General features: G+C 41.6%; 1 protein-coding gene across 3 annotated transcripts in view; it reads left to right on the top strand.

The window, feature by feature from the left end:
* Positions 1-14,754, top strand: part of kif5ab (kinesin family member 5A, b) — a 63,650-nt gene that overhangs the window by 8,202 nt on the left and 40,694 nt on the right. For all 3 annotated transcript variants that reach the window (XM_079340867.1, XM_079340866.1, XM_079340865.1), the window contains exon 2: positions 13,365-13,452. In XM_079340867.1, coding sequence (XP_079196993.1) covers positions 13,365-13,452 — 88 coding nt within the window. The remainder of the gene's footprint in view (positions 1-13,364; positions 13,453-14,754) is intronic.

Genomic DNA, 14,754 nt, shown 5'->3' with positions numbered 1-14,754 from the left:
CTCCCCTCATCTCTGCTTGGTGTAGCTTTAGTGCTCTAATTCTATCACTGCAGCGCACACACCCTATCCAATTAGGCAAGTGTAATGGGATTGCTGCGTCGGGTCAACATCTGCACTCGTTTCTCCCCGTTGGACATCGCCGTCGGAGCACTACCACATGGGATCAGACCTCACTCTTCACTCTGCTCTCTCTTCTCTTCCCTCACTCCATTTTTCTCTGTCAAGCTGTATTTCATGGTGTAATGATTCTGCCGCTCATTTCCCCATGACTCAGCAGTTACGCTTTTGGGAATATGGGTGGGAAGAAGCTCATCATCGTCTGTCGTCTCATTAAGTAAAGGTATAGAGGCTTCCAGCAGCTTTTCATGGTGTCTAGAGGGGAGGCTCCCGTCAATCAGAGTCTGAATATTAAAGGATGTAATTTTGGTGAGATTTACTTCGTGGCAGTCAGCAGCAAAGATGTGAGAACCCTCAAAATTAGAAATTGGCCTTGCTGAGATTACATTTTATGTGTTTCGAGAGCTAAATCAATATTCTAAGCACGGCTTCTTTAAAGCTATCTTCTTCTTATTCAAGCTTTAGAGAGCCTAATCTATACACACAATCCATATCAATAAGGCCGACCTGCTTTCCTTCTCCTCTCCTCCCTGATATTAAACAGGATAGATTCAGAAGCTCATTAGCCATTCAGTTGTTGGTTAACCCTGTTAGGAACTCAAGGCCTGGGAGCCATCTACTGCTTATTTAAGGCCTTTAGGTGCAGAAGAATTTTTTAAACCTGTGATCACAGAGACCTTCACACGGGTGTTATTTTGTGAAAACAGATTCAAATGAGCTAGCTCTTCTGATAATGAACTCAAATTGGAAGAATGAAACAAATGGTTGTGCATCAAAATTTTAAGTTAGTTAAATCAGATGATTTGTACCATTGGATTCAAAACAAACTCAAATCTTAATCACATTCTCAAAAATAAGTGTCAATCAGATATTTAGACTAGCTATATGAATATGTAGCTTGTTTTTTTCTGTGTTACACTTCCATAGACTGGGTTTGCAGTTTTTGACGTTTGCATCGTTTATGTCGGCTATTCATTTGATTTGACTTGATCTTACACTTTTCATTCCAAGCGTTTCACAAAAGATCAAACGTGAACATAAAGAACTGACATAAAATAAACAACAATGACAAACAGTGGAAAGTGTAATGCAAAAGAAATGGTCAGACACTCGGCTCCATTTGAGAAAAACATACTCTGAAAAAGAGTTTGCAGCATATTTGCTTTGAGTGTTTCAATTTCAAGCGGTCACTTTCCCTCTTTGCGTTTGTTTTTGATTTTTTGCATGCGTTTTTAAATGTGCCTCATTCTGAATTAGCTTTTTTTACCCAAGTGGGAATCATTGTCACCACAGCAGTGTGATTGCGCCTTGTAGTTAATAATCACTCGTGGGTTAATACAAGCAAGAGTCACAAATTCAGTGTTTCGTCACAGTCAGTACGTTAGCTGCCACTTCCTTCAGCTCATCTTTATTTTTACCCGGCGTGCACACATGCTGAGGTTAGATAAGCTTGTGCCAGTTCGTCAGCCCTTCCTCAGCCCGTTTTCTCTCCCTTTATGACAGAAGTGGGCTATGACTGTGAGGCTTTTAGCTGCGGGGTGCATTAATGGAGCATGGTCTCCTCATTAGCCACGGTGCTGCCCAGGATGCTGCCTGGTCCCTCTGACTGCCCCCTCGGTCCCTGCTGAGGCGACATCTTAACTAACGGCACATGTTCAAACACGTGTGTTCACAAGCCAAGACCCAGAGCGGTTGATGCCATATATGTGCTGTAATAGGATAAGAAGGAAACCCTTAAAGGAGACAAAGGGAGCATCCCCTGTTTCCTTCAATTAATCCGAGTTCAGTTTATGAATCTGACACTTGAGAACATTTCCCTCCTCTCGAGGTCACTTGTGTTTCTTCCTCTCTCAGGGGAGCCATGCTTTCAAGCACATTTTCCTCCACTGTTTTTGACCTAGGTTAATCTAATTTACCATTCGAATAAAATCGCGTTATATAAGAGAGTCTTTGAAAATCTTGGCCAACAAGAATTTCAGGCTTATTTTAATCTGTGCATGGTCCTGATGTGATCCCAGTCCATACTTTCAAAAAAAAAAAAACAACAACCCTTCTCCAGGCTAGAATTGCATGCTGCCGTTTCTTTGTTGCTCCCAGCAGGGACATCAATAATCACAACGCACTGTTTCGTTGCTTCGTGACCTCGTCCATCTCCCTGAGTTTCTAATTAATTACATTTTATGCAAACTCTTAATACCATTCACTTTTTTTTCCTTTTTTTTTCTGGAGGCCTTTTGTTATCCAAATTACCTCCCTGCACAGCTCAGTCATTAGTTGCGGCTGAGTTACAAAGAGAAACCCAATAACCCTCTTGTTGATTTTAACGGCACATTTAAATCATTGCTCACTGCTAGTTCTTGGATAGCTTACTTTTCCACCAAGCTATTCCCTCCGGTCACTGGGTTTAATAATGGCTGCCAGCAAACACAAGTTAAAATCTGTGCTCATGTTTCCATATTTCCATCCCAGCCTTTCATGAACTAATTTATTATTCATTCTCTGGCACACGTGTTCATTAACAGGGCTCACAGACATAGTTGGTGGATTACTTGCATGGGTCTTCTTCATTCAGTGTGGAGGCTCTGCATGGGTTCAGATTTGATTACGAACGTTTGGACCAGGACGACGCAGAACCTCCATTTCAATTTGGCACAGATCGAAAGATTTCTGCTGTAGCTGCATTATAAGTTTGGCTGCATTATCATTTCATTGGAGAATCACCTCTCTCCTAAATTCAGCCAGTGCATTAGGCTCGGGGGGGTTTATGTACAAACTGAATTACTGTTAGAGAGGGATTGATGGCCCTGTTAACATGGCGTCAGAGTGTGTGTTCAGTGTTTCCACCTCTCAGCAGTGGATCCGTCTGCTTTTTTTTTAAAACAAGAGAACGTTCAGAAGAAATTGTACTTGTGAAAAATTGATGCACTGCCTATCCCTACAGTGTTAGTCAGTGTTAATTGGATTATTCTACACATGCACAGCTATATTAGGCACAGGGCTTTTTTTAAGGAGTGCTTGGAAAACAGGATTTTCAGTGTTAATAGCTAAATGTGTTTGGCTTTTTTTTTTCCCCCTGATGTGCTGAAGCAGCACAGACAGAGACAAAGCTGCTGTCAGAAGCAAGCTTGTATCTCTGGTGAATTAATTTTGACTGACTTAATGCGTGCCCACATTGAGCCGAGCGCTCGTGCCTGCGGGCTGAAAGAGGGGTAATGACTCCAGGTCCATGAGACCTCAGGTGTTTTCTTTGACTTTAAATATTGCCTCTGAGAGAGAGAGAGAGAGAGAGAGAGATAGATAGAGAGAGAGAGAGAGAGGGAGAGAGAGAGAGAGAGGGAGAGAGAGAGAGCGCACGGCTCAAAGCTCTTAGACTGTCCCAGGTCATGATCAAAGCACGGTGCTGCAGTCTAAGGTTGCTGATCCCTTTTCAGATAAGACAGCTCATGTCTTTTTCAAGGCTCAACTCTGTGTTTTGTTGTGTTTGCATAAACCTCAGTAAGTGGACGCATGTGAAGGCTGGAGGCCCAATCAATTGTGACATTGCTTGCGAGTACTGGAACAGTCAACGTGTCACTATAGGTGACGACTGACGAGGGCATCTTTGTCACGAGAGTTGACGAGAGTTTTCCTCTCGCCTTCGTGCCCTTCCCCTCCCTCTCATTCAGTCTATTTTATTCTCTCAGCGTCTGACTAGCCATGCAGTCTATTTGAACCGGGTACAGTTCTCTCTGTGCTTTGTTGCTGTGGGCTCTCCTGGGTCTGTGCGCACCCTCGAGCGTTTCCAATAAAGACAAAAGGACACATCATTTAAACATGAGGAGGACACTGGTGCCAATAAAAGTCCAACTTTCAAAGAAGAAACTATAAAGACTCAGACTGTAAACATTTTGGATCAGAACGTTACCGTTGTGGTTGCAGGTTACTGGACTCTGCTGCTCCCTTGACTTTAAAGGACTGTTTGGGTTCATAGTGTACTATCAACTCTATCTTTACCTTTTTTTTTTTGGTTCACTCATACTCCGAGACCCCACAGCATCTGTGTGTCACATACTGTCTGTGCCGTGATTGGCAGGTGCACTGGTACCTCAGCTTGGCCCAGAGGAGCGAGCTCAGAGGATAACATGAGGGGGAACAGCAGCTTGCTTTGCATTTCTGAGGTTGACTTGCTCTTCAACGTTATGTTGATAATGTGATTAGTTATGCAATTGTTTTATTTTGATATTGACCGGATGCTCTATGCATCCCATTTTCTTCCCCCGGTCTGCTGTTTTCGGCTTTAGACGTGCTGCACTTATTTGAGGTGGAGGGGAGCCGAGTGGCACTTTTGGGATGAGACAGAAACGGACGGCAGCTCAAGCATTGACCGGAGAGGGCGTGTACATGGCGCAGATGGAACGGGTGCACACAGATCGTGCGGGGTTGAGCATTTGCCTCTGCAGCAGACAGACACATTGAGAAACCTGCTAATGAACATTGTGGAGCAATTAGCTGCTTGAGCTGTTGCTCAGTGGTCGAGTTGGTTGTCTTTAAAATTGGGGATGGTGTGTGATCCCAGCTGATGCTGTCAACATGCACTCGGGCAAGTCACTGAAGCACCCATTGCTCTCAGTGGCATTGCTCGTGGTGTGTTTATGCCTATGAATTGGAGGAGTTAATTTTGAAGGGCACATCCATCTGTGTATGAATGTGTGTTTAAATCTGTATTTGTGACATGTTGTGTAAACATGAGAATGAGAGTGGTTGGAAGTATAGAAAAACACTTTAGAAATACAGTTTTACGTCTTATCATAATTTCCTCAGCTTTATTCGGCCTGTCTCTAAACACGTAGTCGTCATCAAATGTTTGCAAAAAAGTTCACTATATAACCTACCATTGTGTGCATATTTCTTTTCTGTTCCCTCAAATTGGCCTTAAAGTCAGTGACTGCACATTGCAAGAATTTATGTACAGTTTCTAAATAAACCTCGGGATGAGATTTATTTAATCAAGAATCAATATTTAACAATATTTAACTGGAAATGTGTCGCATGAAGGAGGCAAATCACAGTAAGTAGGATCATAGCCTTACAGCGAAAAGGTTTCTGTTTCAAAGCTGATATATCCCTGATCTCTCCCTATGGCCGCAGGGTTTGGCTTCAGCTGAAATAATTAGTTAACATTACTATAACAAAAATGTGTTCTCAGATCCAGTTCATTTCTGATGATAAGATAAGATAAGATATTGTCATTGTACGAGTACAATGAAATGCTGTTAGAGCCATCCAGTGCAACAGATGCCACGTCAAAGTGTCAAAGATAATATCAAAATAAATGTACAAGTATCCTCTACTCTGTTCTCCCTTCACTAAGAAATAGGCAGTTTAAGCTGTGCTGTCATTGCTGAATGGATGTATAATTCCAGAGACTCTCAGAATTAAATAAATGAATGTCTTTCTGCAGGGGTTTTTTTTTTACTCATCTTTCTGTTCCCTAATTTTTAGACCATCATCTCAGCTCATTTGCATTCTAACAGTCTTCCAATCTGTCCGTCTTCCACTGGTTGTGAATGTTGCTCCAAACCTCTTTTTTCCCTTCCTCTTCCTCTGGAGTCCACGGGGACGTTGATGGATCTCACATGTTCTGCTCTGAAACTCATTGAACAAAGACCAATCATGGCTTCCCTCTCTTCTTCCGCACTCTTCTCCTCCACTCTCCAATCTTCTCTTCCCTCTCTCCTCCTGCTTCTCCCTCTCTCCCCCTGATGAATTATGCAGAGCATTTCGCTCTGATGGGGCACTAATTGCTCCACTTCATTGTGTGGCGCTTTAATAAACAACTTGACACAGGGAAATAAGTGAAATTATTAGACAAGTGTTAACAACGCACTGTTGGGTGGTAAACTTTTCGTTCCCTAAGCTGGTGATTAAGTTAATTCCGCTTCAAAACTTTCTTTTATAAGTACAACAGAGCTGCAAAAAAACAAACAAAAAAAACCCATCCTATCCCAGTTTATAGATTTTACCACTGTCGTCACTTTGCAGTGACTTGTCAGCAGAGTGAATGAAGAAATACGGTCATGTTTGCGATAGTATTGTCTAATGTAACTCCTGCTTTTCAGAGGGGGAGGGGGGGCGGGGGTTTTGTTGTTGAGCGTACCGCTAATGATGCTGTTATCTGCAGCTCGGAGCCTGATTATCTTGACGGATGGAGCAGGCATTGGCGTACAGTAGAACTCCTCTCTTCCATCAGTCTCTCTGTGAGGAGAGAGGGGAAAGTAGATGAGTTTGTGGAGGCAGACGGATACGGAGACTGACTCAAAGACAGACACACGCACACACATTGTGGCACACAGAGTCTGATAAGGAAAAAACAGGACCTTGACTTCTCCAGTCGAGTTTACCCTCCAACACCGAACCACTCAAAAGTAAAAAAAAAAAAATAAATAAAAAAAAGTGAGCAGCCGCCTGCTTGTCAACCCACCAACATGTAGGAGGAAAAAGAACACATGCATAATCTTCTTAACATCCGATTTTTTTTTCTCTTTTAAATATTTAGCCATTTATCTCCCGGTTAGTAGGAAGGACACTTTAGCATGAAATCAGAGGGACAGGCAGAAAATGTGAAGAATTAAACCTCCCTGAATGGAACTCAAGTAGTCGTGTGTGTCCGTTTTTGAAAGCATTGTTCTTTTGTTGCAAGTATTGGCAGTCAACAAATGTTCACCCTGTGAGTCTTTTTAGTGTTAGCTTTCTTTTCTGGCTGATGTCAGAGTACCTTCAAGGATGGTCTCTGCATGAAAAGGAAAGCATTGGTCTAATTTAAAAAAAAAAAACTGTTCTGTTTACATTTTTCTGACATTGTGACCTTTAAGTTTACTGTGGGAGTAAAACCTGCGGCCGGTCAAAGACAGTCCGTGTAATTTTTGTAGCATGAGGCAATTATTATGTCAGAAAGCTCTTCCAAGCTGGGGTCGGGTGGTGTCTAGCTTGACGTTGAGAAGTTCTGTTTTCGCCTTGTCTCCAACCAACCGTTAATGTTGGTTTCATAACACGGACTCCTTTTGACCAACGCCACTCTTTCTCTCTGCTTGACCTTCAAGCTGCTCTGTGGAGTTTTCTCGTGAACAATGTTTACCCGCACTTCTTTTCTCAACAACATATCAAGTGCTCTCTGAATACTCTGCCGCCTCCCGTCGCAGTTTTCACTTTTCTTGCCTTTGTTGGCACATTTTTACATTTCTGAGGCTGAGCACATCAATTGGTACAAGTTCTGGGAGGCTTGCGTGTCATCTCGTACACAAGATGTAGACGAACCCGCTCTTCTGTTACTGATGGTCCAACAACATTTCACGGGGTACTTTAAATCAAGCGGTTCAACTTAAACTGAAAGGATCAAAGCGTCACGTGAGGAGATGAAACGTTTGTATAAATCATTCAGACTAAGAAGCTTGGTTCAGACACCTGGAGTCCACCCATCAATAGTATTGGAGGCTCTGTGTCCACAATCAATCTGTCTGTAAATAAACCTCTTACGCTACCTTTGAGCTGTGTGCTCAAGATCCGAGTCAAGAAGTCATCTCAGTTTGATCTTCTAAACTGAAAATCACATCTTCTAAATTGTGACTATTATGCGTTTCTTTGCTGTCAGTGACATCAGATAAAACAAGCAGCCTGCAGACTGTTATTAGCAACCTGACTGAACACTCACACAAGAAACCTTCAGCTCCCTGGTGGGCTCCGTCACGCCACCGTCTTTAGTCTGACAGATTCAAACTTCATGAATCAGCGTTGCGCGAACAACAGGACAACCAGTGTGGACAGTTAAAAAGAGACCAGTGCAAGTCAACACAGTTTTTGGCTAATGTTGCTTTTGTTATATTTCGCGTGGGCGTCCATCGACCCTTTTGACTGAAATATCTTAATAACTAGATCAATTATAAGGTCAAAATTAGACATTTAAGATGTGTGCACTAATATCAAGCAGTACAGTCTTAAACTCATATAACTGTTTTTACCTTCATTGCAATCAAGGATTTTCACAAAGACCCAAATGTGTCTGTGCACACTGCTGTTAGTCTGTTGCCAAGCCCTCTGGTGAGAGAGGGGCCTCTGTGGTCCCAGGGGTCTTAAACCCTCTGTACCAGAAGACCTCCATCTAAATTCAACAGCTGCTGCTGCAGCCCTTCATCCGTCTCCTTTGTCTCTCTCTGGTACTGTTTGTCTCATTTTATTGTTTTTCAGTAGATTGTTTCTCATGCTGTATGTTCTCCACCTTCCCATTCTGGGATTTCTACCAGTACTTCACCCTCTCTGCCTCCCTTATTTTGGGTTTATCCTTATTTCATGTTTTTATTTTTCTACTCTGGTCACTTGCGCTAAATGGTTATTTTCTTCTTCTCTTCCTTTAGTTTAAGTCAAAGTCTTCTTTTTCAGCTTCGTAGCCTACTGCCAATAATTCTTGCAGTTGTTTTTTTTTATTTTTTTTATTTATTGCTGTCCGTCTCTTTTTCTCCGTCTGCCTGCAACTCTCTTGTTTGTTGGCAGACAGCAGCACATCGCAGGCTGGACAGGCCATGTGGGTGTTTGACATTCATACAAAGCTGAGGGCCACAAACAATGTCAGCATGTGGCAGCATCATTTTAAATGTTATCTGTAGTTGTACACACGCAGACACGCTAACATATTCGCGTTTATATATCAGGGTTCAACATCAGGGGGCATGCACATCACTGAAAAGACATCATCAAAACAAAGAAGGGATTGTTTCTGTCCCTATGGCAACACAAAACGTGTAAGAGATGGGCATGTAGACATGGTGACCTACAGATGTGTAGAGTGCATGTAGGATGTTATTATGTGGAAGCAGAACGGGAACAGATGAGTGTTGTAAACAGGCAAAACAAAAACCAGCAAAGGGGTTGTTTTTTTTTTCATCCCGCTTACATAACTAACTCATTTTATTCACCCCAATGAAGATCACGTCATGATTTCTCACTCCCTCGCTGCCTCTCTGATATTAAGTGTGTTTTGCATGTGTGTTGTGTAGCATTACAAATGGCTCATTGGGAAAAGAGTCAGGCATAATCAGTTTGAATAGGAGGCTTATTTGTACCTGCAGCTGTGATTAAAGCCCAACAACCAAACAGTCCATCCTATCAGAATACGGACAAGAAACGAGCTACAAAAAATTGGAAGCTCGGGTTGTGCCAAAGTATCTTCAGCTTCTGTCACAAAAATGAACTATTTCCTGCAAAGCACAGGCTGTAAAGTGAGAGGTCAGTGTTCTCACTCAGAGTCTTGTGTTTGCAGAAAAGTTTCCTGATTTTCAGCTACAGCACTTGGGAGCACTTTTTTTTCTTGCTTTCCTGAATGCGTTCTTACGAACAGATACTGCGAGAGTCTCTTAGCAGACGGAGAAAGCGGCGCTCGTCTATTCTTAATGTCTCAACTTTGGCCGCAAAACATTTACTTTAAGTGGCCTGAATAAATATCCCAATGTTGACGTTTTCTGTTGCGACTGAAATAAAATGCACTTCTCATGATTCAAGTTATTTCATCGTCTCAGTCTATCAACTGCCAGCAGCTGTAACCCTCAACACTCTGTGAATATATAGTATAGTATACAGTCTTTCATCTCTTTGCTGCTTTATGACTCTCTCTTGTCTTTGCGAGTAACACATCTTTAGTTGATTGCAGCTGGTTGAGGTCACTGGTTTTAGGTAAATTAACTGAAAACGTTTTAGGCGCTCTTCATGCACTCTGCTCTCGCAGCCAGCAACTTGTCCACAACCCAAATGATCCAAAAGCTTTGTGAGAAACAAGCGCCAAATTATCTTCAAACCGAGGGGGAAACATATTATTTCAGCTTGATTGTTGATCGTTTATTGTTGCAGATATGCTTTGTCGCCATGGACTTTAGTTGTCTTTATTGTCATCTTGTTTGCCGCAGTTCTTCAAATATTGTGACTTTGTGATTAAATCAGTTGCTGACATTTTATTTTCGTAGCTGGAAAATGTAGTTTGTTGCCCATACTGTGTGTTGCTGCCTGTAAGTTTTCAGGAATGCTAGCTGCAGTGTATTCTTTATAAAGACATGGGGTTATTCAGACTTTAATGTTGAAGTTCAAAAAATGGAATTGGTCCATCTCTCTTTCTTTTATTTGATTTGTCACTCAAAAGAGCACGCACAGTATGTGCATACAGTTTGTTAGTCTCCAGACTTTTAAGGTGATATATGGTGGATCTTCTAATGTGCTCTATAAAATATTATCCTGCAATCACCGATGGCTAACTTACTTTTGTAGGAACATAAAATAGATGCATGAACCCAAAAAAGAGTATAATATGGGACCTTTAACAAGATTGAAACAAAAAGGCTATCAAAATCAGAGTTAGAAATACTTTATTAATCCAAAGGAGGAAATTATATAAATTATATATAGAAACGACTGAGCCATAGAAAAGTTTTTCTATCTTTTTGTTGTTCATGAGTCATCAGTCATTTTAAAGGCAGCAGGGCCTACATGTGAAACAGCAAGGAGGTGCATGGGATTATTGAAGAACGTTATCCCAGATCACTGGTGCAGAAATAATCCTGGTTAAGAGCGTCCTCCGAAGTTGTATGGCTTTTAAGTAAAGGGCAGTACATAACATGTTCTACACGCTCAAATGTCATTTTCTTTATGGTAGATTATGTAACAGTGAAAGGCATTAGCATCACTGTTGGTGAGCTTATTAGGACTAATCAAAACTAATAGCATTCAAGATGGTGCTCAGTGTGTGGCAGCTTGATAGAGCAGCACACACTTTCTTATTCTTTTTTTTCCATGATTAAAGAATTTAAATCCCTAATCCTGTTTTTTCTTCGTAATCTTTCTCTCTGGGGGGGAATGCATGCGGTTTTATCCTTCTAATAAAATAAAGTATAATGTGTTTCCCCATGGAGGGAAATTGTTTTCTCTTTCCTAGAAGGGACAACAAGACCTATAGAGCTTGTATGGATTTAATGCCTTGCTTATGTAACTTAGTGCTCCTTCTTCCTACTCACTATGCAACCCTCAAGGCAATATGGATACATGTAAAACGGTTGGTTTGTGTCCAGTATAAATCCTGTCTACTATACAGCACATCCAGATTACATAAGAAACCTTCATTGTTGGGCTTTGAGAAGCTTTTCTGCAGGCTTAAAAAAAGGGATCACTGAGTCATTTTTCATGGTTAAATATAGGTCAACACCCAAGATGAGTCCCGTGTCTGGTCGTGTTAAGTCCTCCGCTCTCCAAGGCCAACAGTGCTGACTTCTATTATGTCAATCTGCAAGTGCAACCACTATGCTTGATACTATGAGGATTTCCTTTTGTTGTAAGTGTTGCTATTATGAGAGACCAATGTGGTCTAAAATTTGATTGGTTTCTATTTAGCCAAACCCAACTTTCACACAAATCCCCCATTTTTTTCGACAGGCTGATAGAATAAAAGCTCCAAAAATATGATCTCCTCAATGATTAAAAATCTTGTGTCCGAATTTTGAACGATAAGTCATCCTAAAAGCTTAAGTAGAGTATGCGTGCAACAGTTTTCTCCTTGGAAATATGTTTTGTATATAAAAAAACTTTCTCAATTGCACGCAATGATTTTAATAATCACTGACATATTTATGCTCAGACACACTGTTTGTTTTATTTAGAGAAAATGAAACACTGTATTAATGTAAACTGTGCTTACTTTTGGAGGATAAAGTTTGGGTGGATTGCGGGAATACGGAGTGATGACGGTCAACATTTTGTCTCGGATCCATGTCTAGCAAACCAGCTTATTAATACCGGACAATGGAGTTTCAAGAATGCTATATTTGGGAAGAAAAAAAACCGTCAGCAGTAAATAAGCTTATTCATTCAGTTTCTACATATTTTATAACTTTAAGTTAAGAAAATGTGTTCCTGAAATTAAAATGAACCAACATTCAGTCACATTTCCCCCCAAAAGCCAGTTTCTGTTAAAAGTTAATAGTAAAGGATTGTGATATTTAGGAGACAGGGCTGCAATGTGTTAGTCTGGCAGCTAAATACAAACTATGAGCAGATTTTGGAGTTTAGTTCTTCGATGTTTCAGCGTCTCACACTGGATGTCTGCAGGGTTTGTGGGAGGCGCAGGCTGTCTTGTACTATTACAGACACTGCAGCTTTGAACTTTACTCAAACATACATACTCTCACCAAGTCGCTCATACACTGTTTGTAAAGCTACAGTCTCGTACAGGCTTGTTTTATTTAAGAGACAAAAACTGCTTTGAGACCTTTGTGCCATCAGAACTTTGCTTTTCTGTATTTTTTTCTGTCTGTGTGGTTAACTGAATATCTGGGTGAAGTAGCTTATTAGCTGAATAATGCTAGCTGGCTAATTAGTTGATTAAATTATTCAAAGACAGTTTGTTGAATTATCTCTGCCTGGCTGTGTGACTAGATTAATGCCTAGTTGCTAGCTGGTTGGCTGTTTTGTTTGGTTCCTCATTGCTTTCTTTTCTCTCTCCCCCCCCCCCCCCCCCATTTACTATTTATGATTTATTCTTTTACGCATGCAATCCTTAGTTTCAGGTCCCACCCTTTCTTCTGCCCTATCTACACTCACACTCCTCTGCTCTACTCCTCCACTCCATTTCTCATCTTCACTCCATCACTCGAGTCCTTGAACGCTGCCTCTAATGGCTTCCCCTCACATGTGATGTCTCTTCCTGTCTCTCTTGGGGTCCCACAGACTTGCCCAAGGCTTCAAGCTGCACTGCACTCATTCAAAACACTCGTAAAAAAAACACACACACACACACACACACACACACACACACACACACATAATATTCAACACAGACTTGCACACACTCAGAACAGACAGATGGGGCCTTTAAAGTGATAAGCGTGCTGCTGTCCTGGCCTGATATGCACAGATGGACACTTCCTAAATAAAGCATTTTCATTATGCGTAAAGAAAATATTGATGTGTGGCCTTTTTTTTTATGTGGCAATATGGCTTTACATAATGTTTTAGTGTAGAGCATAATGTGTGAAGTCTTTCTCTGTCACACACTCACATACACACATGCATCCACACACTCCTCCTCGGCTTCACAAACTTCCCGGTCTGGATTTAACAGCGAGTCGCATGGGAGGAGGAGGTGTTGAAAAGTAGTCAGGAGTGCTCTCTAAACTGTCAGTGTCGTCATGTAACTAACTGAGTCTGTGTTGTTTTTTTGTTTTTTTCTTTTCTTGTTGCAGGGAAAGTCGTACGTGTTTGACCAGGTGTTTCCCACCAACACCACACAGGAACAGGTCTACAACACCTGCGCCAAGCAGATTGTCAAAGGTGAGTCGAAGAAACGCTTTTCTGTTTTTTCCCAGGGTTGTATGAGCGGAACAAGACGAGCGAGAAAGCGAAGGCCTCTTAAATCACTGTATTCTCTGGTTCCCTTCATCGGATGTCAGTTTTCTTAATCACACAGAGAGACTCATGATACCCTGCAAGCCTAGACGTCATCTTTTGTTGTTTTCCTTTAGAGCCCCTTTGCGGCTGATTTTACATATAGTACGTTTAATGAAATATCTAAAAACAGTAGCTGCCATGAGGAGAAGGAGAAAGTGTCCAGGCACAGGTGAGACTAATAAGGAAGGTGTTGGAAAGAAATAAGAAAACACACGAAGGCAGGAAATAAAAGTTATGTACACGAGAGGGAAGAGTGAGTGATAAAGTAAAAGAGTAATATCTGACACTTAGGTAGACACCTATTCGCCATCCGCGTGCATTTGCATTTCCTCCTTACAAGTGAGTGAGGAAACCAATTTCCATGACAAAATGTGGTCACACAACCTACAGGTCTGGGCATCAAAAATTCACTAGTTTACAAGATACGTGTTTATCCCAGCACAGCGGGAGAAGCATATCCAGAAGGCCTCGAGATCAAAGGAAACCAGCACCCTGAAGAGTCAAATCCCCCCCCCCCGCGCTTCATCTGCATGTCTCTACATCTGTCTGCTTCTTTTCTCCCCTCTGTTCAGGTCTTGTATTTTGTGCCACCTTCAAAGCAAGTGAGCCAGCTCTATATGCAGCATGAAAAACAGATTGATTCGGTGGGAGGCTTCTTATAGGGTGCGAGATTATCACGTAGGCCGAGGAGAGACGAAAGAGGAGGCGAGATGAAACACGACACAGGGTTGGAAGGATTCAAGGTTTGGGATTTAGCGAAATGAAGAAAGGAGATGATAAGTGAGATTGGTATTTCGTCAGGGGGGAAAAGTGTTATGAAGTCGATGAGAAAGGTCTGAGGAAGCTCGCGTTGTGTTTATGGTCTCTCCTTTCCTTTATTCCTCTGTTGTAAAGTCTTCTCCTGTTGTTTTTATTTACTCTCAGAGGCAGATTTTTTTTATTCTTTGTTCTCTTGCACTCTGTTTCGGGCCTTACTATCTAAAGCTGACGAAAGGGAGGGAAAGGTCCCTCTTTGCTTCAGCTGGGAGTCTTTGTGATTGGTCTGTGGTCGGCTAACCTTTGTCAGCCGGTGGTTCAGGGTGATGTGTTTTCCTTTATCCATGTTTGACTTTTACCACAGAAGTTTATAAGATCTCGTCAGCAATATGACATTCAGCCAATTGATGCTTTTGTGACCTCAAACGG

This window comes from Symphodus melops (assembly GCF_947650265.1).
Source record: "Symphodus melops genome assembly, chromosome: 4".
Classification (NCBI taxonomy): Eukaryota; Metazoa; Chordata; class Actinopteri; order Labriformes; family Labridae; genus Symphodus; species Symphodus melops.
Note: the sequence above shows the minus strand (reverse complement) of the source record. Positions and strands in the feature narration are given on the sequence as shown.